The 27908-nt window shown below is 46.8% G+C and overlaps 1 protein-coding gene across 3 annotated transcripts in view; it reads right to left on the minus strand.

The window, feature by feature from the left end:
- The window catches only part of FAM171A1 (family with sequence similarity 171 member A1), a 151482-nt gene extending 124069 nt beyond the window's left edge, over positions 1–27413 (minus strand). Inside the window, exon 1 of one of the 3 annotated variants that reach the window (XM_070055447.2) lies at positions 27380–27413. Coding sequence is in view for 2 of the 3 variants with exons in the window: in XM_002717428.6 (XP_002717474.3) it covers positions 24202–24298 (97 nt within the window). In the remaining variant the exon portion in view is untranslated. Of the gene's footprint in view, positions 1–24201; positions 24493–27379 lie in introns of those variants that run through there. The other 2 variants (XM_002717428.6, XM_089311492.1) reach the window with 2 other exon arrangements.
- Positions 27414–27908: the final 495 nt, after the last annotated feature.

Below are 27908 nucleotides of genomic sequence, written 5' to 3' on the forward strand. Positions count from 1 at the left end.
ACAGAAGCCTGCAACACAAGGCAGGAAGGGTCCCGACAAGGTTTACTGCTGTATTCTCACCACCTAGGACGGCGGCCTACAGCACAGAGGTACTCAGTAAACATTTGTGGACTAAACAGCAAAGGCAACACACAGATCTGGGGGGTGGAGGCAGATACAGCTTCCTGGAGCGGATGGCACCTGACACTCCAGGAAGAGTGAAAATGAATACAGCTTCCTGGAGCGGATGGCACCTGACACTCCAGGAAGAGTGAAAATGACCTTGTCAAGCCAAAGCATCTGGGCAGGGGCAGGACAACGTGAGCGTGCTGGAGCCACGCAGGGAGGGCCTCTGACAGGTGGCTGTGGAACAGGCTGGTGGTCAGAGGAGGGGTCTGGACTGGGGATACATCTGGGAGCCCAGCTTGCTGATGCCGGGGATTGAAGCCAGGTGCAGAGACGAGGCTCCAGGAAGGCCAGGGATCATCCACATCTTCCTTTACAGGGGAAATCAGTCAAGGACAGGAGACTAAAAAAGGGGGCAGCCCTAGCAGCAGGAGGCAGTCAGGAGACACCCTGTCATGGAAGCCAGGAGAGCAGACCAAGAGAACAGAGGTATCAGTGTCCAACTGGATGGATCCAGTGTCCAGTGGACTGGATGAAAGGGGTTATTGTGGAATGGTGGGGACGGGGCCAGTTAGCAGAGGGCGCAGACATGAATTCAGGGGTGAGCAGGTGGAGAGACTGAGTGTAGACAGAGGTTTTTCACTGTAGACAGCGAAAGAAATGAATAGGCCAAGAGGCCAGAGCATGAAAGCAGGGCTGTTTTGTGGGTATGTTCTCCTGTGGGAGAGGCCTCAAGATGAGTGTAAGATGACGTGCCACGGGCAGGGACATGCTGATGGTAGAGTCGGCATGCTGGGGACAAGGATTCATGATGCCTCTTCTCAGCTTCCTTTCCCTCTTGCTCTCTCCATGAGACCCAGACTCCCCGTAGCATGAACAAGCCACGGTCCAGTTAACTCACAACCCACTCATGGGAGTCACCACTCCTGTCCTGGTGAGCAGTGCTTCTACACAAGCATGGAGGTGACAGCTTCAAGAGTTTGGGGCTGGTGCTATGGCACAGTGGATGGGGCCACCACCTGCAGTGCATCATCCCATATGGGTGCCGGTTGGAGACCCAGCTGCTCCACTTCTGATCCAGCTCTCTGCTATGGCCTGGGAAAGCAGCAGAAGATGGCCCGAGTGCTTGGGCCCCTGAACCCATGTGGGAGACCTGGAAGAAGCTCCTGGCTTTGGATCAGCACAGCTCCACCCATTGCAGCCATTTGGGAAGTGAACCAGCAGATGGAAGATCTCTTTCTCTCTCTCTACCTTTCAAATAAATGAGTAAACCTTAAAAAAAAAAAAAAAGAAAAAAAAGAGGTAAGGACTAGGGGCCCAACTCCACTTAATTCATTTGAAAACACACAATAAAAATAAAAGCCCCATGAACTCAGGAGACAAATGCTCACAGGGTCACTGTTGCAAAGTCTCCTCCTGGGTCTTCTAGGACTCTGCAGGCAGCCAGGAATCTCCACAGAATAATGGCTAAGGGATCCCTGGGGAGTTCTGCTGCCTCTGCAGTGCCTGAACCACCTTCTTTCCACACAGGCACAAAGAAGACAACGGCAGCCAGGGGCAGCCGTGCTGACTGTGGTGCAAAAGCCACAGCTGTTTTCTACACTAGCTCAAAGGTGTAGTCATTTGCTACTACTTATAAAAATAAATAAATAAATAAAAGACAAGATCTTGCACCTCTGATTAAAAATGGTCAACAATTGGCCGGCACCGCGGCTCAATAGGCTAATCCTCCACCTAGCGGCGCTGGCACACAGGGTTCTAGTCCCGGTCAGGGCACCGGATTCTGTCCCGGTTGCCCCTCTTCCAGGCCAGCTCTCTGCTGTGGCCAGGGAGTGCAGTGGTGGATGGCCCAAGTGCTTGGGCCCTGCACCCCATGGGAGACCAGGATAAGCACCCGGCTCCTGCCTTTGGATCAGCGTGGTGCGCTGCCCGCAGCGCACCAGCCGTGGTGGCCACTGGAGGGTGAACCAACGGCAAAAGGAAGACCTTTCTCTCTGTCTCTCTCTCTCACTGTCCACTCTGCCTGTCAAAAAAAAAAAAAAAAAGTAAAAAAAAAAGGTCAACAATTATTTCTTTAAATGAGCCCCAAGTAACACACATTAAATGACTTACCCAAGATGGCTCATGTACACCATTAAAAACCACACTAGCAGAAACCAAGCAAAATGTGTGTTATATTTGATAACAGCTGCTCTCCATTTAAAAGGAAAGAACATAAAAGGATTGTCCAGTATTGGGCACGAATGGGAATCCATATTTCTGTTATTGCCTGTAATCATTTTCTTTGCTTTTGTTTAAAAAAAAGATTTTAATTTATTTGAAAGAGTGACACAGAAACAGAGAGATACACAAAGAGAGGTCTTCCATCCTCTGGTTCATTCCCCAAATGGTCCCACAAGCAAGGGATGCTCCAGGCTGCACACAGGAGCCAGGAACTCTATCCAGGTCTCCCACATGGGTGGTAGGGACCCAGGTACTTGAGCTATCCTATGCTGCTTTCCTAGGCACATTAAAAGGAACTGGATTGGAAGTGGAGCAGCAGAACTGCAATCCAAGCTGCGATATTGGGGCGGGGGGGGGGGGGGGCGGCGAGCATCGCGGGCAGTGGCTTAACCTACTGCACCACAACTCCAGGCCCTGAAATAGTTTTCATCAGGTTAGAAAAGTATGCAGATATCTGGGGATGGCCCACAAGCAGATCAGAGATACCCAAACCAAATGCCCATAGCTAGCATCACTAAAAGTCATGGAGAGCTTGGATTATGAGCATGATAAATATATAATAAATAAATGTTTTCACTGTACTAATGAAGTCACAGAATGAAAACTTACCTAGAAAAAGATGCAGGACCCCTTACAAGTCTTTCACCTTCCACTTGAACACTTTAATGTACGAATTTGACTACCTCTCTTAAAGGTGGGCTTTGAATAATGTGAGAGTGAGATCTTCTAGGTAGCTTTCTTGAATTGAGAAGTTAAGTCTATAGAACAGCCGCATGCCATGAGAGAAGCCAGTTTCCAGGGGCCCTCCTTGGGTCTGCCCTGGCTGTCCCTGAGTGTCAGCACTGGTGTGCAGTGAGCAGCCCTGCTGTCTCAGTGTGGTCCATGCACCTGCAATATCACCTTCACTGAGGCGTATTAAGAGTCACGGCAGCCCAGGGGCCACACCAGATCAGCTGGATTTAATCTGCAGTTAACAAGCTCCACAGATGATTGGCCCCCTTCGAGAAGTTTGATAAACAGGCTAGAAGAGCAAGATCACCTGTGTTACATCTCACCCAAAGCCAAAATTGAGAAAACAGACAAGGAGCTGTAGGGAGTTATCAAGTACTATTTTCTTTATATTACATTTCATTTTATAACATTTTCTCTTTATCTTTTCACTACAGTGGAAGAACTGTTTGCCTTTTCTTTATCCATACGCCTTAATTTTAAAACATAGTTTGGCTTCATGCTACCACCTAAGAGTTGTGTCAGCTTTAAATTATTTCCATGAATGGAGGAGAAAAATGGAAAACATTTAGCAAGCCTGGGTTTTCAAAGCAAGCCAGAAAGTTACTTAAACCATCATTCTGAAAGATTATGTCCCTAGAACTGCACAGAAGGCTGCCACATTATAAAGCACAGGATAAGCTCATGCACAAAGTCACATACCTCTAGACAGGTGTTCTGCAACAGGTCTAAATGCGGATTTCCATCTGGAGCAGTGACTCTGCTAACTGAACAGTGAACTGCATAAATAGATTCTCAACTCAGGAAGGGCAGGGATCTCTTTTATCCTGCCTGACAAATAGGAAGAGGGGTTTCACTAAATATATGTGAATGAGTGGGACAAGAAGAGAACAGAACTTCAATCCACGTTCTCCCTATAACACTCTGCTCTTTCCCTTTCAATTCCTGCAAGGACAAGGGACTTAACGGGACCTCCAATTCATTCCTGACTGCCAAGAGGCCTCTGCCCATCTCAGTGGCACCTGAGAGGGCACTGGAGCTCAGTCAGTCCCTCTCCATCACCAAGATACTGAGCATCAACTTCCTAACTTGAACACTTTTAGGACTGGAAAAATAAACACTGCACACTAAATATCTCTCAACTAAACCAAGATATTGGCACAGGTGGCTTTGTTCAACTGTCTTCGTGATCTCTTTCTCTGCTGAAGTTTACTTTGAAGAGGCTGAACTTTCTGAACCCTCCTGGCTGCTGTGATGTGCACACAACTTCTCATTAACTTCATTGAAAAAGCAAGAAGAAGAATGAGGAAAAGAAATAAAGGCGATCACTCACAAAGACAGCTAACTGCGTTCTAAATAAATTACCCCAGACTAGCAGAGGAGATCGGAGCCCAGGAAAGTTAGGCTGGAAAATCTGGGTCCTTTGATGTTGGCACATCAGGTTGAAGATTAACCAACCAAGCAGAACAAGTAGTACAGAGGATCTGTAATGATTTGGGAGAGGAAGACAGATCAGCCACTCAGACTTAGAATAACACCCACTCCTCAGGCAGATATGAGGTGTGAGTTTACTAGCAAGTTCAGAAGTCCCACTGATGATTTTCCAGGGAGGAAAGAAGGATGGGGGGGGGGGTGGAGAAACAAGAGGGGCCGGCGCCGTGGCTCACTTGGTTAAGCCTCCACCTGCAGCGCCAGCATCCCATATGGGCGCCAGGTTCCAGTCCTGGTTGCTCCTCTTCCAGTCCAGCTCTCTGCTGTGGCCCGGGAGGGCAATGGAGGATGGCCCAAGTGCTTGGGCGCCTGAACCCGCATGGGAGACCGGGAAAAAGGACCTGGCTCCTGGCCTCAGATTGGCACAGTGCGCCAGCCGCAGTGGCCATTTGGGGAGCGAACCAACGGAAGGAAGACCTTTCTCTCTGCCCCTCTCTCTCTGTCTCTCTCTCTCACTGTCTAACTCTGTCAAATGAAAGAAAGAAAGAAAGAAAGAAAGAAAGAAAGAAAGAAAGAAAGAAAGAAAGAAAGAGAAAGAAAGAAAAAAAAGAAAGAAAGAGAAAAAAGAAAGAGAAAGAAAGAAAGAAAGAAAGAGAAAGAAAGAAAGAGAAAGAAAGAAAGAAAGAAAGAGAAAGAAAGAAAGAAAGAGAAAGAAAGAAAGAAAGAGAAAGAAAGAAAGAAAGAGAAAGAAAGAAAGAAAGAGAAAGAAAGAAAGAGAAAGAAAGAGAAAGAAAGAAAGAAAGAGAAAGAAAGAAAGAAAGAGAAAGAAAGAAAGAAAGAGAAAGAAAGAAAGAAAGAGAAAGAAAGAAAGAAAGAGAAAGAAAGAAAGAGAAAGAAAGAAAGAAAGAGAAAGAAAGAAAGAAAGAAAGAAAGAGAAAGAAAGAAAGAAAGAAAGAGAAAGAAAGAAAGAAAGAGAAAGAAAGAAAGAGAAAGAAAGAAAGAAAGAAAGAGAAAGAAAGAAAGAAAGAGAAAGAAAGAAAGAAAGAGAAAGAAAGAGAAAGAAAGAAAGAAAGAGAAAGAAAGAAAGAAAGAAAGAGAAAGAAAGAAAGAAAGAGAAAGAAAGAAAGAAAGAGAAAGAAAGAAAGAAAGAGAAAGAAAGAAAGAAAGAAAGAAAGAGAAAGAAAGAAAGAAAGAAAGAGAAAGAAAGAAAGAAAGAAAGAAAGAGAAAGAAAGAAAGAAAGAAAGAAAAAGAAAGAAAGAAAGAGAAAGAAAGAAAGAAAAAGAAAGAAAGAAAGAAAGAGAGAGAAAGAAAGAAAGAAAGAGAGAGAGAGAAAGAGAGAGAGAGAAAGAAAGAGAGAGAAAGAAAGAGAGAGAAAGAAAGAGAGAGAAAGAAAGAGAGAGAAAGAAAGAGAGAGAAAGAGAGAGAAAGAAAGAGAGAGAAAGAAAGAGAAAGAAAGAGAGAGAAAGAAAGAGAAAGAAAGAGGAGGAGGAGGAAGAGGAGGAAGAAGAGGAGGAAAGGGGAAAAGTAAGGAAGAAGAAGTTATTTTTCAAATACTTTCTAGATAAACTTAGGCATCTTGGCAGGAAGGCCTCTGGGGTGAGTACCTACACTCCCTGCCACCATGAACTGTGATCAATTCTCAGCCACTTCCCCGGGAAGCCCTCCTTGACTGGCCCATGCCATTCCCTACATGCTTTGCTCATACCTTCAGCACTTTCCTCCCTGCGGAATGTCTTGTTTATCTTTTTTATTCCTCACAGGAGCCTGGGTTCCTGAAAAGGACTGGGTCTTAATTTTTGGAATGCCCAATGCTGAGACCATCAGAAGACACCACTTGTGCTTAGCTCATTGTGAAAACAGGAGCTGTGCTTGGCAAGCTGCACAAACTGCTGCCTGGGCACCGGGTAGCTACAGCCACAGGGAGGGACGAGCCGAGAGGAGAGAGGAAGAGGCCATCCGTACGAAGAAATAACAACTCTCCTGGATACTTCTCAGGATTGTGAGGAGCTAATCAGATAATGGATCTGAAAGCACCCTAACCTCTATAAAGGAATGTGTCTTGTGTGGCAAACCTGGATTCCATTCCTGGCTCCTGGCTTTGGCCATGACCCACCCTGACGGTTGACTGTCACAGGCATTTGGGGGGTGAACCAGCAGATGGGAGCTCTCCCTGTGTGTTTCAAATAAATAAATACATACATAAATAAATAAATAAAATTTCAAAAAAGCAGTGGGGAAAGTACACAATGAGGGCCTTTTATCAATTTCAAATCCAGCTAGACATGTAAGCTGCAGCACAAGAATCAATTCTGCAGAAAACATGTAGTGTGTGCCAAAAGCCTCTGCTAGAGGTGAATGAGCTAAAAGGGTCAACCACTGAGTTTGATTTCACCCAGCACTCTGCAGGTTTATAGCAAAGGTGCAGAAACAAAACAAGCACTGAGCATGTGCACTGTGTGGCAAGCACAATCATTTAGGATGGAGACAGTTCATTCGCTATGGTCCTACCAGCAACACTGCACAATCCCAGGACTGACGGGCTCTCCACATGGGCCGGAGAGCAAAGCTGCGTTTTAAAAGGACTCTCTGTGCTGCAGCAGATGGACTGCAAACTTGACCAGACTGCAGACACTTGTCCTCCGCCCTCTCCAGTTGCATGCATTAACTTTTCTATCCCTTAACCATATGCCTTATCACACATTCAAAAACATGTACAGCAGATGGTAGGCAACAAAGATGAGATCGATCAACCGAGCAGAAAGTACAAAATCTTGTTCTAAGGGAGGCATCTTAAAACTCATCACCTCCAACCTCTGATTAGATGGGAATATTTTAAATAAGCAAATGCTACTAAGCATAAGTGATTTCTTTCATGCCATCCTTCGGAAGAGATGCAGTGCTTTGGTGTTACAGTATCTGAAATAACAGACCTGCATTTATCCGTTTTCCTAACTCCATAACCACAGATTTTCTTAATATCAGAAACACGGACACAAGGACAGACTGACCAGCAATTCCCTGAGGATGAGTTTCTGTCACATTAAACCTGGAATAAATGCAGGGTTCTGCAACAACGAATTGGACTGGAGAACATATGTCAAGGGCACTGAAGCAGGAAAATGCTCCAAGTTCAGCACACACACACACAAAATAATAAAATAAATAAATAAAACCTGGCCCCTAAGTCTCTATTTTAATAGAAACAACAGAAGGGCCATTTTCATCACTAATTCTGTCTACATGGAGCTTAAAGAAGCCAGATGACAGGCATGGGGAAGTACGCAGGGCAGCAGTATGTCCCCCTGTGCCCCAGGGATATGGCTTCTACAAAGCAGGGGCTCTTAAGAAAGGCCACGAGAGAGAAGAGATGACGGAAAAGGGAGGGCCCCAATGTCAACATCCATTTCTCTCTGAATCTCAAATATGGATCATGAAAACAGCTCAGGACCACTCAATCTGCATAAGACCCACACATCATCCGAAACGCCAAGTCTCGTGTGCCTAACAAGGTCACACGGCACTCAAAATTAATGTCATCAACACTGGGCACTGGGATGGAGACAGCGCGAGCGTGTGCCTCTGCAGGCAGCGAAAGGGGGAGACAGAGTCTGAGCAAGCACCTCCCAGGCAGCGTGGGGCCCACCTCACCCCAACAGGATACTTGTGATCACCGAGCAGCAGCAGGGACAAACCCCTGCCACACGGTGCTCTCTCCTCCCCGCTTCGGAACTGGCTCTCAGAATTCTACAAGAAAAGCTGCAGGCAGTGCTGCTTTGGAGGCAATGAACCTGGTGGCCACAGTCTCCCTACAAGTAGGAGGAGGAGGCCGGGGGGGGTGGGCCAGAGAGCCGCCAAGTACAGCACCTCACACCAAGACACGGAGTGGGCGGCATGCAGCCCCAGCTAACATGGCACTATGTGACAAAGCAGAAACGCTCTGGCTTCATAAGCTTTTGTTCTTACAGGTGCTGGAATAACACTCCTGGCAGCAACACCTGTCTGCACAAGCAGAGGAGATCAAACACCATCGTACCTGCCTGACTTTCTAAACAATACACGCAGTTAGTTACACCTGGTTACACCTGAAGGCATCTCGCTCTGCTAGAAGACCACCCTGCGCACACTCAGCAGTGATGCTGACTTCTGTCACAGGTGTGTTTAGAACATAGTACTATCCTAACATTTAACAGCTATTCGAACATGCTTTGAAGAATTGACTCAAACACTAATACAGTGGTTAGTGAGGTGTCCCAAGTCACTTCTAGAAACAGAGGAGGCATTAGGAGATCCTGAGGACCAGCACTGTGCCATAGCAGGTAAAGCTGCCACCTGCAGTGCTGGCATCCCATATGGGCACTGATTTGAGTCCCAGTTGCTCCACTTCTGATACAGCTCTTTGCTATGGCCTGGGAAAGCAGTGGAAGATGGCCCAAGTCCTTGGGCCCCCGCACCCATATGGGAGACCCGGAAGAAGCTCCTGGCTTCTGGCTTTGGATCAGCCCAGCTCTGGCCGTTGCAGCTATGGGGAGGGAACCAGTGGATGGAAGACCTCTCTCTCTCTCTCTCTCTCTCTCTCCTTCTCTCTCGCTCTCTGCCTGTCTGTAACTCTGCTTTCCAAATAAATGAAATAAATCTTTAAGAAAAAAGAGGGATAGGTTTTGGCTATTGAGACTGGAAACACCTGCATCTCCCAACTGGCTATGCCCTCAGGGCTCCTTTAGAGTGAAGAGAACAAGAATCCCATGATTCCTACCCTCTCCCCTCCTGCTCTACATCTGCAGTGTGCAAATATCAGACATAGGGAAGGGTTATTTTCCTCCTCTCCTGTTCCATCTCCACCTGGCACAGGTACATGTACACACACGCATACACACATGCGGACCTGGGCACACACCTGCCCACACCACTGTTATCTGGTAGGTACGTGATAAAGTTGTTTCACCTAAGCAGATGGGACCTTGACAGATTTGATCATGTACTGGACTAATAATATATCAAAGAAAAATAAAAATTTGCATTAAGACATTGTTGAAAATAAACATAATAGTAAAACCTCCATTTTGGTTACTAAAACTACCTCAACACTCTTCAAAAAATCAAGTGACATATCTGGAAAGTAAAATGTTTACACTATTTTTAAAATCAAAGCACCTGCCCTGAAAATGGCTAAAGTAAAACAGACTAACAATGCCAAATGTCAATGAGAAATTGGTGCAACAGAAAACCTCATGTATGTTTGGTACAGAAAGACACAACCAATTTGGAAAATGTTCTAGCAGTTTCTGATGAAATTAAACATTCACCTACCCTATGATCCAGCAATTCCACTCTGGGATAACATCTCAAGAAAAATTAAAAATATGCTTAGAGAAGAATTGTATACAGGCTGTTAAGCGACTGCCTGCAACGCCGGCATCCCTTATGGGTGCTTGTTCGAATCACGGCTGCTCCACTTTAGATTCAGCTCTCTGCTGATGTGTCTGGGGAAGCAGCAGAGGATGGCCAAAGTGCTTGGATCCCTGTACTCACAGGGAGACCTGGATAAAGCTCCTGGTCCTGGCTTTGGCCTGCCCCAGCCCCGGGTATTGCGGCCATCTGGGGTGTGAACTCTTATTTCAAATAAATAAATCCTTAAAAAAAAGAATTGCAGAAAATGTTCACAGCAACTATATTTGCAATAGCCCAAAACTAGAAATAACTTGTCTGTTAATAAGACAGGATGAATAAACAAACTGGAATATTCATACAGTGGAGTACCTTTCAGCCAGAAACAAGCTGCTGTACTGATACAAACAACATGGAAGGAGCTCAAAAAAATGTTACGAGGAATAAAAGAAGTCAGAGCACCTATTGTCTGATTCCATTGATATTAAGTTCTAATCTCATGTAGAAAAACATCAGAGCATTGGTTGCCCTGAGGGGTGGGGGGCGAGTATCTATTCTGAAGGGAATGCATGATGGTAACATTCTGCACCTCAGAATTTTGGGTTGCACAGGCGCGATGTCAACACTAAAAGACTGGCTTCTTTCCTTGTACACACATTTTCCTAATAGGGAAAAACAAAGTATTGAACACTAATTAATGACATATGTGCTGAAGTACTTGGGAGAAAGGACAGACACCTCACTGTATCAAATTTATGAATACTTAAAAATGTGATGATCAGTGGATAGAGATAATAAATAAATGGACAGGTAAGCAATGAAGCAAGTGTTCACTGCCAAACCTAAGAGCTGTGTAAGTATTCGCTGTGAAATTCTTTCCATTTTTTTATATGACAGTATTTTCATGAAGTAAGTAGGAGGGGCAGGCCTTATGGCATAGCAGGTTATGCCATCATCCCACATTGGAATGCTGGTTCAAGTTCCAGCACCTCTGCTTCTGATCCTGCTTCCTGCAAAGGTACCTGGAAAGACAGAGGATGATGGCCCACATGCCTGGGTTCCTGCCACTCACGTGGGGGACCCAGTTGGAATTCCTGGCTCCTGGCTTTGGCCTAGACCAGCCCAAGCTGTTGTGGATATTTGGGGAGAGAAACAGTAGATAGATGATCTCTCTCTCTCTCTCTCTCTCTCTCTCTCTGTCACTCTTTCAAATGAATAAATAAACCTTCCAGAGATGGAATTTCTGTTAAAAAAAAAAGTTAGACAAATATCTTATAGTCCTATAATACCATCATTTAAAAAATTAATTTTCTTGATCACTGTATAAGCAAAGAGGAACAAGGAAGCCTTTTTTTTTTTTTAAAGGAGAGAAAATGATTAACTTCTCAAGTAAGTTTGAACACCAAATAAATACTGGCATTTCATAGTTACTTCAGAACAAATAAAGCCCTGCCTTTAGGCCAAAAGGAGAAAAGAGGCATCTCATTAAGCTTTATGAATCCAAACATACCTGAACGACTATTTTACACATAACCACATCCTCCTGTGGCTCCGGCTTGCCAAATGTTGTGTTCAAACATGTTTCTCCTATTATGTACAGTCTGCCAAACACTAATGGGCTTTGAACACCAGCCAGAAGGTTCCCCCAGCCTCCCCTGGGTGGAACCCCAAATCCCACCCTGCTCCTATCGGACCTCCCTTCAGAGCACACGAGACTTAATCTGTGCAAGCTTCTTATCTCTTCCATAGGTCTGGATCCCACAGAGCTCCGCTCTTATGAGCACCTCAGTAAATAACCATTCAAGGTCGTGCTCCACGGTTCAAAGGAGGATGAATTTCTGTCTTTTCTCATAAAAATTGCCAGGCACTGTGGGAGCCCCTTATTTATATGGGTAAAATGTTATCATGACCGCAAGGGTGTGAAATTCTGAGTCCTCCAAGTTATTAAGCAACCTAGTCTGACGGTAGAGGTCAGCTGTACCCCACCCTGCTCCACAACACGGCGGACTCTGCCGATGACTAGGTGATTTCTTCTCTCCGAATCTCTCCTGTAACATGAGAGTGATATTTCCACCTCACAGGGTAGAAGTGAAGATGAAATAAGGCGATCCATCAGGCTACTCTGTAACAGCTACAGCACGCCATAAGCACCCAACACATGTTCGTTCACTGTCACTGCTAGTTGTTTGTGTCCAGGTGAGTGAAGCTGAGCTGTGCCATCTTCATTACACTGATGGAACATTAAGTGCAACAGAGATTTCATAAATAATTACTACTCAAAGAATTTGGTGAACCACTGTTGCCTAAATACATGTCACTTACAGGGTCTCAGAGTCCTAATAAAAAAACTCAGTACCACTTTAACACAGGCTCGATTTTCCACAGCTGCCTGATGTTTTCCTCCTGGGTGTGTCCATGCGGGGTTATAGAACCTCAAGAAAGGAACAAGGAAGTCATTTGCCCAGATTCTTCTCAGGACTCATCCAGAGAATGCCCTCATTAGACTCCTCCTCCTTCTGCCAAATCCCCCCTCCCCTCAGTGGGAGCCATCTGACCACTGGTGACAGCATGACCTGTCGCCTACAGTCTGGCTGTGGCAGGCAGAATGAGCCCTCCCTGGTACCTGCAGCTGTGTCATGCTGAAAGGCAAGGTACTGCAGAAGTGACTCAGATCCTATGACAGGAAGATTCTCCACTCGAATCTACCTTCTCACTGCTTTCGGCTGCAGTGGGAGATGCAGCCATCACTCAATGCAGAGGGATTTTGATGTAGGGGAGGACTCAATGTGCTCATGCTGGCGTGGCAATGACAGGGGCAAGGTGGCAAAGAAGACAGGTGGCTCCGGGAGCAAAGACAGGCTCCTGGCTGACAGATAGCAGAGCAACAAGGCCTTAAGCCCTACACCTGCAAAGGACTGAATTGTGACAACTTGGTGACTGGAAGCAGATTCTTGCTGAGCCTCTCACAAGGGAGGCTCTGCCCTGCTCCTGCCCAGACTGTGACCTTGTGAGACCCCAAGCAGAAACGCAGCTGAACCACACCAGGCCCAAACTTCTAGCCCATGAAAACTGTGAAATAATAATGAGTATGCTAAGATTTATGTATTTGTTTATTTTTTATTTAAAAGGCAGAATGACCAGAGAGGGAGGGAGAGTCACAGAAAAAGAGATCTTCCATCAGCTGGTTCACTCCCCAAATGGCCGCAACAGCCAGGGCTGGGCCAGGCTGAAGCCAGAAGCCTCAAACTCTATATGGATCAACCATGTGTATGTTAGGGGCCCAAGTACTTGGGTCATCTTTCCCTGCTTTCCCAGGTGCCTTGGCAGGGAGTTGGATCAGAAGCACAGCAGTGGGAACTTGAACTTGTGCTCATAGGGGATGCAAGCTTTGCAGGCAGCAGCTTAGGCCACTGTACAACAATATGGGTATTTTAAACCACTAAATGTGTGCTAATTTATTAAGGCAGCAATTGAAAGCTAACACAACACAGTGGTCCTTAAAATAAGTGAAGCTTCCTATGCTTGCTGTGTTTTTTTTCTCTGTGCAACTAAATATTTCCTGGACTGGATCACCTTTCACAAACAAAAGTTTGGAGCTATTCATTTGGATGTCATCCTTCACAAAAACAAAACAACTGCCTGGAGTTCCTGCACCTGGGGAGTTCAGCTATTCTGGAGCTGAGCCTGCAAAGACCAAGGACAACGAGGGGCCTGCAGCAGGGCTGTGTGAGTGCAGGACACACATTTGCTGCCCTGCAGCAGCAAATGTCACCGACTGCAATGACATGGTAAGGATTCCCACAGCATATCAGACCTGAGCACAAGCCTCCCTTCAGATGGGTTCTGGATGGCCAGCAGGAATCTTAAGACCAAAGACAAGCATCCAAGTGTGATTACACCAGCTCATGACACAATAGGACTACGTCCAAATCCATTTTCTTTTTCCTTTCTTTTTTTTTACAGGCAGAGTGAACAGTGAGAGAGAGAGACAGAGAGAAAGGTCTTCCTTTGCCATTGGTTCACCCTCCAATGGCTGCCGTGGCCGGCGCGCTGCAGCCGGCGCACCACGATGATCCAAAGGCAGGAGCCAGGTACTTATCCTGGTCTCCCATGGGGTGCAGGGCCCAAGCACTTGGGCCATCCTCCACTGCACTCCCTGGCCACAGCAGAGAGCTTGCCTGGAAGAGGGGCAACTGGGACAGAATCCGGCGCCCCAACTGGGACTAGAACCCGGTGTGCCAGCGCCGCTGGTGGAGGATTAGCCTATTGAGCCGTGGCACCGGCCCCAAATCCATTTTCTAGAAACAGTCATCAAGCCTTCATCAAGGCAGAGCCACATCTCCCCAGCAGTTCTGGTACCCAGATCAGACTCTCCGCTCACTCTTCGCTTAACTAAGGCTTTAGTCACCTGAAAGATCTTTTCCCCACTGATGAATAGAACTAATTTAATCTATTCTACAACTTTGTTACTGCCATAGTTATAGCTCACAGACAGTTATCATTTCGGATCTAAATTTTTCAAACTTTTTACCTTTATTTCATAAGAAGTATTAGCAATGTCTTCATCCAAGTTACTAAAATATTAATCATAATAATCAATAAATATTAATATAAATTAAGACCCAAGATACATGTGCTTTAATTTGCACATTATTAAGATAAATTTCCACTAGAAAACACTTCGTGTTGACCATTCCCTCCAAGAGAAAAGATTTAAGATTTAAGCTACCAATGTGAAATCAAAGCCAAAGGAAGCAAAATATAACCATACTGTAACACTATCAGTATAAAGAGGAAGGGAGTGAACTCATCCACTAAACTGGGGCTACTAGTGATTGCTTTCAGTTACTACTGTAACTCACCAAGTGCTCAACGCCTTTTAGCACTGAAATTGACATTAAAAAGCCATCCCCTGATACAAATTCAGTCACCTTTCTTTTCAAGTTCTGAGCTCAAATAAGCAAGTCTTAGCAAATTAAAATGTTTATTTGACTTGGAAATAGTTGAGTCTTCATTAAACTGCTCCTTATTTATCCCTATGGTGTACAAACAAGATAACAGTTTTATTATCTTTCAGAAACTTGGTATTAAGTTCTGAGATATCTTTTTTAAGCTGTTTGCTACTTCCTGCAATCCCAAAAGATCTCACCAGTTTTCATATTTGAGAATGTCTTTACATATTTTATATAAAACCAAGGGTTCAAAATACTTGCTGAACAGAGGCCATTATTCTACCTTCCATAGATATGTCAATTTACTTCTCTTAGCCTGGGTTTCCTCATCTCCAGAATAAGAGGGGGAAAAACCCTAAATTTTCAAGATCCTTCTTGTATTGTAAAACAAACAAACAAAAAAAAAGCACTTTAAAAAGGTATTGCTATGGATTCGTTATGAGAGGAGGAGCGCAATGGGGGCAAGAGGCATGGAGTCACCACACAGACCCCGGGAGTCAAGTGAAAGCAGGCCAGAGGCAAGCAGCTTGCAGACTCATTTATTTCAGTTGGTACAGCAGCTTATATAGCCAAGGCAGCCAATCCGGTCAAGGGGCAGTTTATGCCCTAACCAATCACTGCCTGTTGCCAGGCAGGCTCTGTTGCCAGGTGGGTTTCGAAGCCATTCCTGAGTAACTGATGCTCACTTGCCAGGGGCCATCTTGGCATGGCCTTCTCATTCCACCACATTTCCCCTTTTTCATTTATTTTTGACCAACGGGAGGCATGATCTTTGGCCATACCATTGTTGACCCCGTTTCCATGTGGTCTCCATACGTGGCGTGCCTGTCTTAGGTTGTCCCCCAGGGGATCTTACCCGTCGTTGACTAACCAGCCCTCAAAACGGGAGACCACAGGAGTGCCTGCTTAGATGGGGGTAGGAATGAGCAACAATGGTAATCAGGAATGGCATGACCGCGCACAGGCTGTGGATCGTTTGAGTGGCTGACCAGAGCTAGTGGGTATAAAACAGTAGCGGATGTGGCTATGTGCAATTCGTCAGGGTATGATGATAGGGCAGCAGCTTGACAGTTGGTAGCAGGTGCATCCGCTAACAGGGCAGATTCAGTCTTGTTCGCTGGTTCTGGTTGACTGTCAGTTGCAGGCTTGATGTTTCTGGCTGGTACCCAAATGGGCTGTCCAGCATTCTCTGGAAAGACACGAGCATATCCTCGGCCCTTGGTTAGCAGAGGGTGTGGTCCCTTCCATTCTACCTTACACCTTACACAAAAATCCATTCAAAATGGATTAAGGACCTAAATCTATGATCCGATACCATCAAATTATTAGAGAACATTGGGGAAATCCTGCAAGACACTGGCACAGGCAAAGAATTCTTGGAAAAGACCCCAGAGGCACAAGCAATCAAAGCCAATATTAACAAATGGGATTACACCAAACTGAGAAGTTTCTGTACTGCAAAAGAAACACTCAGGAAAGTGAAGAGGCAACCAATAGAATAAGAGAAATTATTTGCAAACTATTCAATTGATAAAGGATTAATAACCAGAAGATATAAAGAGATCAAGAAACTCAACAACAAAACAAACAACCCAGTGAAGAAACAGGCAAAGGACTTAAACAGACATTTTTCAAAAGAGGAAATCCAGAGGCCGGTGCTGTGGTGTAGCAGGTAAAGCCGTCACCTGCAGAGCCAGTATCCCATATGGGCACTGGTTTGATTCCCGGCTGCTCCACTTCTGATCCAGCTCTCTGCTGTGGCCTGGGAAAGTAGTAGAAAATAGCCCAAGTGCTTGGGCCCCTGCACCCGCGTGGGAGACCTGGAAGAGGCTCCTGGCTCCTGGCTTCGGATCAGTGCAGCTGTGGCCATTGCGGCCATCTGGGGAGTGAACCAGTGGATGGAAGACCTCTCTCTCTCTCTCCTCTCTCTCTCCTCTCTCTCTCCCCTTCTCCCTCTCTCTCTGCCTCCACTCTCTCTGTGTAACTCTGACTTTCAAATAAACAAGTAAATAAATCTTAAAAAAAAAAAAGAGGAAATCCAAATGGCCAACAGACACATGAAAAATGCTCAGGATCACCAGCTCTCAGGGAAATGCAAATCAAGACCATAATGAGGTTTTACCTCACCCCAGTTAGAATGGCCTTCATACAGAAATCAACACACAACGAATGCTGGTGAAGATGTGGGGAAACAGGTACCCTAGTCCACTGTTTGTGGGAATGTAAATTGGTAAACCACTATGGAAGACAGTATGGGGATACTCAGAAATCTGAATATAGACCTACCATATGATCCAGCCATCTCACTTCTGGGAATTTACCCAAGGAAAATGAAATCTGCATATGAAAGAGTTATCTGCACCCCCATTTATTGCAGCTCAATTCATAACAGCCAAGACATGGAATCAACCCAAATGCCCATCAACAGAAGACTGGATAAAGAAATTATGGAAGATATACACTATGGAATACTACACAGCAGTCAAAAAAATGAAATCTAATCATTTACAACAAAATGAATCAATCAGGAAACATCATACCTAGTGAAATAAGCCAGTCCCAAAGGGACAAAAAGCATATGCTCTCCCTGACCTGTGATAACTACAGCACCTAAAAGGCAATCTGTAGAAGTAAAATTGACACTTTGAGAAGCAATGACTTGAACTGCTCTTGTCTTGACTGTTGAGGAACAGTTTTTTTTTATATGTACTATTTGTTGAACGCTTTACTTAACAGAGTTAACTATATGTGTATAAAGTCAACTGAAAATAGATTTCAGTAAAAAATAGGAGTGAGAATAAGAAAAGGAGTGGGAGGGTGGGCATGGTGGGAAGAATCACCATGTTCTTAAAGCTTTAATTATGAAGTGTATGAAGTTTGTAACTGTCAAGCTGTATAGTTCTGCATACATTCCTACAGACTTACTTCTAAGGGTACAGTTTAAAAACTTGCCATGGGACCCCCAAATCCCCTTAGGCTAAGTGATAAAAATACTATCTTAAGAGTTAAATTGATCATATGGATAGGATTGGAGTGTCTGGTAATAATAATAGACATAATTAAAAAGGACCAAATGCTCCAAAAGCCCATGAGAGCATTTCAGATATGGAAAGCCAAGACACTGTGGCAAAAAATGTCCTACATGGAGGACCTCAGTGGGTGAGACTCCTGTGGAAAGAAGTGATCATCAAAGAAGGATGGGGCCGGCGCTGCGGCTCACTAGGCTAATCTTCCGCCTAGCGGCGCCGGCACACCGGGTTCTAGTCCCGGTTGGGGCACCGGATTCTGTCCCGGTTGCCCCTCTTCCAGGCCAGCCCTCTGCTGTGGCCAGGGAATGCAGTGGAGGATGGCCCAGGTGCTTGGGCCCTGCACCCCATGGGAGACCAGGAAAAGCACCTGGCTCCTGGCTCCTGCCATCGGATCAGCGCGGTGCGCCGGCCACAGTGTGCCGGCCGTGGCGGCCATTGGAGGGTGAACCAACAGCAAAGGAAGACCTTTCTCTCTGTCTCTCTCTCTCACTGTCCACTCTGCCTGTCAAAAAAAAAAAAAAAAAAGAAACAAAGAAGGATGTACTTTTCTCTGAAGGGAGAAGAGACGTCTACTTTGCTTAGGCCTTGTCTAAATACTAAGGGAGTTTGTGGATTCAAAAAGCTTCCATAGCCTAGGCAGCTCACATCAAGAGCCTTGTGTGATCACTGACATCATACATCAGTGTGTTATTGTTAAATTAACAACAAGAAGGAAAGCAGTAGAGGATGGCTCAAGTCCTTGGGCTGTGAGGGAGACCCAGAAGAAGCTCCTGGCTCCTGGCTTCGGATCAGCTCAGCTCTGGCTGTTATGGTCATTTGGGGAGTGAACCAGTGGATGGAAGACCTCTCTCTCTCTCTCTCCCTCTACCTCTCTCTATAAATCCTCTTTCAAATAAATAAAATAAATCTTAAAAAAAAAAAAAAACCCACAAGAGTCATTCTACACTAACTTCCCATGCAGGGTGCAGGTCTTCTCTCCTCCAAGAGTTGCATTATTATTATGTCAAAGTGGTTGCAAAAATGTATCATTCTTGGGTGCTTCTTTAAAGTTAATTAAGCTTCTGAAAAAAAAGAAGTGAAATTAACTTCAAGATGCAATGTCTTGGCCCACCCTGCAGCTCACAAGGCTAATCCTCCGCCTACGGCACCGGCACCCCAGGATTCTAGTTCTGGTTGGGAAGCCGGATTCTGTCCTGGTTGCTCCACTTCCAGTCCAGCTCTCTGCTGTGGCCCGGGAGTGCAGTGGAGGATGGCCCAAGTGCTTGGGCCCTGCACCCGCATGGGAGACCAGGAGGAAGCACCTGGCTCCTAGCTTCAGATCGTCACAGCGCATCGGCCATAGCAGTCACTTGGGGGGTGAACCAACGGAAAAAGGAAGACCTTTCTCTCTGTCTCTCTCTCTCTCACTAACTTAACTGCCTGTCCAAAAAAAAAAAAAGGACGCAATGTCTTTGGACAGCCTTTGTCTCTACTGTGGAGGAACAGGTTTTTTTTGTCCTTGTTGTTTTTGTTTTTATGCAAATTGTTGAACTCTTTATTTAGTATAGAGTTGGTCTTCTGTGTATCAAGTTCATCGAAAATGGATCTTGGTTGAGAATGAGACTGGGGATGGGAGAGGGATGAGGAGGAGGGGTGGGAGAGTGGGTGGGAGGGCGGGCATGGTGGGAAGAATCACTATATTCCTAAAGTTGTACTAACAAAATGCATGAAGTTTGTGTTCCTTAAATAAAAGGTTTCTTTGGGAGGAAAAAAAAAGCTATTTCATACAAATAAATGGTCTATTTAGAGTGCTGAAGCTTAATTTTAAAAATACATTTAAAGTACAGTGAGTTCCATGTTTGTTAGAACTGATAATTTAGCTAGAGCTGTTGTCTTTAAACATTCTAAAGTTGGGGCAGGCGTTGTGATGTAGCAGGTTAAGCCACCACCTGTGATGCCACCATCCCATATAGGAGATGGTTCATGTACTGGCTGCTCCACTTCACATCCAGTTCCCTGCTCATGGCCTGGGAAAGCAGTGGAAGACAGCCCAAGTGCTTGGGCCCCTGCACCAACGTGGGAGACTGGGAAGAGGCTCCTGGCATCTGCCTGGCCAAGCCCAAGTGGTTGCAGCCACTTAAGGAGTGAACCAGTGGATTGAAGATCTCTCTCTCCCTCTCCTTTTCTCTCTGTATGTCTGCCTTTCAAATAAACAAATAAATCTTTTAAAAAAGAAAAAAAAAGTTACTTGAATCATATGTTGAATAAGCGCGGCCCCTGTGGATTGTGTATCAAACAGAGTTTGGAGATCTCTTAGAGAAAAACTAGAGACCTGAAACTTAAGGAAACCTTATACCATAATATTCCAAGTAGATTCCAGGAACTAAATGATATTTTCTTTATCAAATGAATCTTTATTATGTCATCTGAGGAGACTAACATCTGTAAAATTTCTTGGTATTAGTTTGCTACTTATTATTCAAGATAAAATGTAAGGTTTGGCTTGAGATTCTCTTACTGTAACTGCTTGGAAGCAGCAAAATGATTTCTAGAATGACAGTAGTCACATGACCAATCATGAATTTGAACTAGCTCTAGAATGATTTTTTTATTAAGTGTTTTGCCCAAGTTATTGTGAAGTGTTTATAGTACCTATTTTTTGCCTGGAAATGTTACAGAAACTTTTACCCAAAAGTATTGAGTAACTCTGACTTTCTGCCTCTTCTGCAAAACTGTACCTTGACATCAGCTTGAGGGAGGGGGCTCTTCTGGAAGAGCAGTCGGCTGTAGGGAAGCAATTTTGAAGCCCAGCAGCCCACTTAGTGCCAGAAGAAAGGTCAGGGCTGGGTTAAGGACTTCATGCTCGGCAGTGATCTTATTTGGTTGCTGGGTATTTAACAGCAAGATATTTTGCAATGGAGTGCTAACTTTTGTTCAGTTAAGGAAAGCTACAATCTGTAATAACAGGAGTGGTGAATGGTTGGCTGCGTCTCTCCTCTCCCAGAGGTCTAGTCCTCTCCAAATCAAGCTGCAGTTACTGGATCACCAGGATCAGCTGAAAGGCCCAGATAGCCAGAGGATCACCCCAGAAGCACAACTTATGCTGACATTATCTTAAGAGCATCACATCTAAATAAAACTCACGTCATGGGAAACTATAGGAGCTGGGCATATAGAAGCCACTGAGCTCCACCACAAGCCAGGTGTGAGAACTCCATGCATGAACAATGGCAATACCTAGGGGACTTCTAGGAAGGTCTTTAAAAAAAAAAAAAAAGATTTGTTTATTTATTTGAAAGTTAGAGAGAGAGGAAGAGACATAGAGAAAAAAATCTTCCATCTGATGGTTCACTCCTCAAATGGCAGCAATGGCCGGGGGTGAGCCAGGCTGAGTCCAGGAACCAAAAGCTTCATTAGGGTCTCCCACATGGGTAGCAGAGACCCAAGCACTCAGACGATCTTCTGCGTGAACCAGTGCCTATATGGGATGTTGGCACTGCAGGCGAAGGTTTAACCTACTCTGTCACAGCGCTGGCCCCATTAACCAACCATTTCTATAGTAAAAGCAAAACTCTTACAAATTTTTTGGAAAAAGTAAACATTGAGTTTTTGTTTTGTTTTGTTTTGTTTTGTTTTACAGGCAGAGTTAGACAGTGAGAGAGAGAGAAAGGTCTTCCTTTTTCCATTGGTTCACCCCCCAAAATGGCTGCTACGGCCGGTATGCCACACCGATCCAAAGCCAGGAGCCAGGTGCTTCCTCCTGGTCTCCCATGCGGGTGCAGGGCCCAAGGACTTGGGCTATCCTCCACTGCCTTCCTGGGCCACAGCAGAGAGCTGGACTGGAAGAGGAGCAACCAGGACAGAATCCGGTGCCCCAACAGGGACTAGAACTCGGGGTGCTGGCGCCGCAGGTGGAGGATTAGCCTAGTGAGCCGTGGCACCAGCCTGGATTAGCCTTCTTGAACCTTCAGCCATTCAGGCACTTCCTGAGCACCTACTAGCTACAAAACATCAGCCTGCTGTGGAAAATGCACAGTGAAAGGTGAGTGGAGATTACATGAATTTAACTATGGTTGGCATAGCGATTAAGATGCCTGCATCCCATAACCAAGTCCCAGCTCTGCTCCAGATTCCTGCTTCCTACTCTGGGAGTCCATAGGTTCAAGTAGTCGGGTCCCTGCCACCTACGTGGAAGATGTGAGTTTAGTTCCTGGCTCCTGCCCCAGCTGTTGCAGGCATCTGGGAAGGAACTAGTAGATAGGACCTCTCTGTGTCTTGTCTGTTTCTCTCTCTCTCTGCCTCTCTAACTAATAAAAACTGTATCATAAGACACAGAGTAGTTTAGTGTCAAGATGGTTTGAAGAACTCAGTGGGTTGAAGGTGATCTTTGAATGTTGAAAGAGAAGCTAACCATTCCCTTAAAAATGCTACTTGCTGAAAATCCAGATGCTAGGTAGGGATACTCTGATTTCTGATAGAACTCCTGAGCTTAACTCTTTAAAAAACCATCCTTACCCTAAATAACAATCAAAGAAGTAATTCAAGGGCAGAAATATTCCAAGACATCTCAACTTTCATGCAAACCATACCACACCATATACTAAGATATGCCTACCTATGGCATAAATATCCTAACAGGTCCACCATTCATTCCTTACTTTACAGAGTATTCCATTTCATAGAGTTTAGTCAGTCAATCTGATTTTTAGCAGCAAGAGCTCACTGAGACATGGTCTTAGATCTAAACCCAGAATTTTTTTTTTTACAACTTAAAAAAAAAAAACAAACTGAAGCCGTGTGTTCCCTTATTTTATAAGTGCATGAAGTCAACATTCCCATAGATTGCTATTTCTAGTGCAAAGCAAAAAATCCAACCTTCTTTTTGGAATTAATGGCCTCATTGAAGTGGAAATATCACATTTGCTAAGACAGCTGATTCAAAAAACAGTACAAGGATATGAATGAAAAAGGCTGATGACCTAACATCCTAAACATTCATTTCCTATATGAGGAGACATGTGAGAGTTTTTGTACCTTATCACTGTGCATCCCCCATAACACTCATTACTACATCTATGTACGATTCATAATGGCCACGCTGAACCACAGCTATAGAAGCAGCAATGCATTCAAGAGGTGTCAGCAAGTGATGAACATGGAAACCTTTCATTCCACATATAGGTAATTGGCCTGGCCTCCCCTCCTCCGCTTTCCCATCACAACACCCAGCTCCTTGGCTCCCAGGCACCTGGGGTGGATCAGCTCGAGGAAAGGGGGTTAAGGCAGGGTCCCAGCAACAGGATACTGGGAGGATGGGGAGCCCCTCCTTCATGCAGCCTGCAGGGCAGACTCTGCAGGGTGCACACATCCTTTCCAGAAAAGGCCTCAGGCAAGCGCAGGTCTAGAGCTGCAAAGAACTCACCCCACAGGGGACCAGAGAAGCCAGAGGAAGCCCAGGCAGCTGAGGACGCTCACCCCTGCGGCCCCCAGTCCCCCTTTCCAAAAGACCAGCCACAGAGAAGCTCTCGATTTTGTGCCCAGAAATGCCTGTCAAGGAAGCTTCAGGGTTAGCCGCAAATAAATTCTGATTTTTAAAAACAAAAGGCAGGCTTGTGGCCATTCTCAGAGGTGACCACGTTACTCCCAGGGCTGCAAAGCAGATTTGCAGAGGCCAAAGATTAGACAAAAGGCACGAGCTGGGGACACACAGACCTGGAAATGATTTTTTTCCACCCTTCTTCTAAGTGATTAGGGCCTCCTAGTTCCAATTTTTTCTCCTCTTCTAAGGATGATTCCTGGGCCGCTGGGCAAATTCCCTAAAGGTCTGGAACAGACGTCGGATGGGGTGGGGGGAGAAGACCCCGAAACTTTCCCAAACGGTGGCAGCCTGGTAGCGGACTGCGGCCGTGGACCCCAGCGCCCAGGGGCACAGGGCGCACCCCAGGGCGGCGACCGCCCCCTCCCTGCCACAACAAAAGGACCTAGCGCAGACCTCGCGCCCAGGCTTCCCGGACCCCAGCCCGGAGCCCTGGGAGACCCCTCTCGCTGCGGTGAAGGAGATGGAGCCGCGCGTCCGTGTCGCGGCATAAAGGAAAAGACCCTTGGATGCACTCAGAGAAGCCACTGGCAGGTGGTGCCACCGCATCCCCGCCCGCTGCGGCACCCGGCCCCCCGGGAGCATCCGGCCGGCGGGCCCCGCGTCCCTGGGCGGCGCCGCCCCCTCGGGAGCCGGGCGCGGGGGCTGCAGGCCCAGCGGCTGCGGCCGCCGCCGCCACAATGCGGCCCGGGACCCTCCCGCCGCCGCTACCGCCTCTGCGCCAGGCCCCGCGCGACACAAAAGCCCCCGGCCCCGCCGCCGCCCACCGACCTTGGGCTCCAGCGCCGGGCTCCCGCAGCGTCTTGGTCACCGCCTTCCAGACGTGGCAGCTCAGCAGGCAGAGCAGCAGCGCCACGGACCTGCTCATCTCCGAGCCGCGGGGCCGGCGGGCGGCTAGGGCTCGCCGACGAGCGGGCCGGGCAGCGGCGCGTCACGGGCGGCCGGGCGCCGCGCCTCCCTCCATGTTGCCTGGCTCCGCGCGCGCCGGGCCCGCCGCCCGATTGGCCCGGCCCCGCAGCCAGCGGCCGCTCCCTCCTCCGCGCCCCGCGCCGGGTTTCCCCCGAAGAGCCGCGGCGGCGGCGTCGGCAGCAGCGGCGGCGGCGGCGGCGGCGGCGGCTCCGCCAGCGCCTTAACCCCTTCCTGCCCCGCCCCTGCGGCCGGCGGGCGGCGCCCGGGTCCGGGCCCGTGGTGCCACCTGGCGGCCGCCGCGCCGCGGGAGCCCGGGCCCCCGCGCCCCTCGTTCCCACAGCGCGCCCCGGGCTCCTGCAGAGAGCCCTGGAGAGAAGAGAGACCCGCCTGTGGGGGCAGAGGCATTTGTGCCCGGGGTGTGACCTCCCGGGGTGTTCCCTCAGTGGAACCCCAACTCGCGCCTCCTCACGTCTCCACCCGCCGGTCTCTCTCAGGGTCATTCGACTCCCGACAGTGAAAGTCGGCGGCGGGAACAGAACCCTCAATCCTGGGTAGGCGCTCAGCACCTCGGCTTTCACTGAGGAGCATCGTCCGGGGGGGAGAGTTGTGCTTGGATATTGCCAGAAACGTGAGGACAGAAAGGAAATTGCCACCGATTGAGGCTCTAGACTTTGAATGACGCCAGTGACGTCTCTCTTGTCTCTCTTCATTACCGTTGCCACAGGTGTAGAGACCCCTGCCACTGACCATTGGGGTGAGGACTGGGGTTCGGCTCGCCTGGCACCAGGACAGGCACAAGCAGGACAGGTCGGAGGATGGAAAATTACCAAGAGGAAACACTGGCCTACAGGGGGGATTCTGGCTGAACCCACCTCACGGGCTTCTTGGCCCAAGACCAGCCAGGGGGACCAGACAGGACCCAGAGGACGGTCAGGGGAGGAAACTACTCCGGTATCCAGTCGGGGGTGGGGGGTGGGTGTCTGGATTCTTTAAAGAAGTGCGCAGGTGGGCCTAGGAGAAGGTTCAGGAGCCTACATTTGCTCAGAGGATATTTGTCAGTCTTTACAATATGAGATCCAAGAGGCAGATACCATCATCCTCATTCACAGATGAGAAAACAGAGGCTAAGGCGGGACAAGGCATTTGCCTGAAAACACACAGGTCGACAGTGGCAGAGCCAAGATGCCAATAAAGCAGTCTGATCCCAAAGTTGAAACTTCCCAAGAACCTCCAGACAGCCCCTAAGTCTAGGGATGCCCCCCTTCCCACCCCAACTTCCCTTTCTCAGCCCTCTCCTGTTTGCCTCCCTCCATACAAAGGCTCATGTCCACCTCATGCCCCAACCAGCATGCCAGGGACCCTCCCACCTCTGCCTGAGATCCAGGCTCTGAAGAAATCCACTCCAGACTCATCATCTCCCAGTGCTGCTTCCAGAGCATGGGGCCAGGAGGAGAGTTAGTGCTGTAATTTTATTAATTGAGCATTAAGGCATGGCAGGCACCATCCCAAAAAGAGAATGAAGGATGGCGCTTGCCCAGTTGGCTTATAGTAGACAAATTATTATGACACACAATAAAAACTAGGGGGTGGGGAAGCCCATATGGCTTTGATAGTCACCCTCAGAGCCAGCGCTACCATTTGTGCGAATTGTGCACCTGTACAGGACAACAGGTATTCAGGAGCCTCACAACTCCCTCCTTTCAGCTCCATCATCGAGGACTTGCTGTCACTGCAGGTCCACCTGGGAGTCAGGAGAAGGACACGAAGGGGTGACAGTCCAGCTCGGCCCTCAACTCCAGCTTGGGCACAGCCCACGGGGACGCAATGAGCCCAGGCCAGATGGGTGACTGAAGGGTGGCTTCGTGAAGCAGGCTCACTCGGAAGCTCTCATGTCACTTTACTGGGGTGGAGGGCTGTTTCTAAGAGAGGTAGCATTAAACCCATCCCAGAAGTGAGGTTTCTGCCTTCAAATCTTTTGAGGAAGTGCCTTTGACAGGGATGTTGGTTAATAGGACCAGCTTGAGCAGAAATAAATGCATGAGTAAACTCCGGGGGCTTAAGTATCAGGTCTTAAGAAAGAATGAAGGAAGCTAGTATCTCGCAGGTCCCTTCCATATGCCACTCAGTGGACTGGAGATATTTCCTCACAACAACTTACTTTGGAGAGATTATTATTTGTAGTTGACAGTTGAGCAAACTGAGGCTTAGTGGTGTTGAATAATTTGCTTAAAACAGAGATCTGACGACTGTAAATGCAGATTCCCATGTTAGCTCCATGACTATATTTCCTGCAAATGACTCAGGTTACCTCTCGCAGTGTCCACACTGTTTTAACAACCTGTTCTGATGCGAGTGAGGTCTGAGTTGGGTTAATACTATGGTGCCAATGTCAATTTCCTGGTTCTGATAATGTACTTTAATTATTATTTAAGATGTTACATTTGGGGAAAACTGCAGGACATCTCTATAGCTTTCTGGGTAGTTTCTTATGAATCTATCATTATTTCAAACAATTTTTTAAAAAAAAAATCCTGTTCTAGACCACTTTTCTAAGTCGCATTGTTGATTCAAAGCATCAGTCCTAGTGTAGAATACTAGGACTTTTAAGGTGGAAGAAGATCCAGTTTGGATCACAATCCTGACTGTAAATGCTCTTATTTTTACTGTTGTGTGTGCAACAAATTTCTGGGGACAGTATGGCCCTTGAGAAGACATCTCTGTACCTGCAAAGCAACACTGAGGCTTAAAAAAATTGTTTCAGACCCCCCCCCCCCATCTTGCAGATGCTTTTGTGAAATAGAAAGAGGTTAAATCATTTGCACAGGACATTCTCCAAGCCAGTGTCAAAGCCAAGAGAGTCTGGCCCCAGGGAACATTCCCTCATCCCATGGAAATTTTCCAGTTACTTGGGTGGGAGGCTAAACATGCACAAATTCTGCTCCATTCCCAAACAAATCCATTTGCATATCATGTACCCAGAATGTCATAAGAATTAAATAATCACATTTATCCGTTACTGAAATAAAAAAATGTGGTTTACCTTTTCTTGTGTTCCGATCATCAAACACCCACACAGTAACTGCAGGGAAAAATATTGCTTGAGAGGGAGTGTTTTCAGAACAATGGTAGTTAGAAGTGTTCTTTCCTTCTAGAACTTTTCCTGTTGCTCTTATTAAAATCTCACATTGTTTGACCAGAGATGAATTATGACTGTACTTATTTGAAATTGCTCAGAAGTTGCTTGCCTGCAGCATTTGATTTCAATTTTCAAGGCCTGTGCCAAAAGAAGTCAGAACTTTTCCTGTCTGAATTCTCCAGGGACCTTGATTTCAGAGGCTCTGGGTCAAGGTTGCTTAGCCCAACATTATTCCATTGAAATTGCTCCTGGTGTCGGTGCCCATGGGGTGGAAATTGTATTGTCTGAGCTTACTTCAAGAGGCATTGTCCTTCCTTCTCCCCTTTCCCTTCCCAACCCCCACCCCATCCACCCCCTCCCAACACACACACACACACACACACACACACGCAAGAAGCTACCAGTAAACATCAAACTGTTTATGAGGACTGCA

This window comes from Oryctolagus cuniculus, chromosome 13 (assembly GCF_051225735.1).
Source record: "Oryctolagus cuniculus isolate XC-2025 breed Fujian yellow rabbit chromosome 13, ASM5122573v1, whole genome shotgun sequence".
Taxonomy (NCBI): Eukaryota; Metazoa; Chordata; class Mammalia; order Lagomorpha; family Leporidae; genus Oryctolagus; species Oryctolagus cuniculus.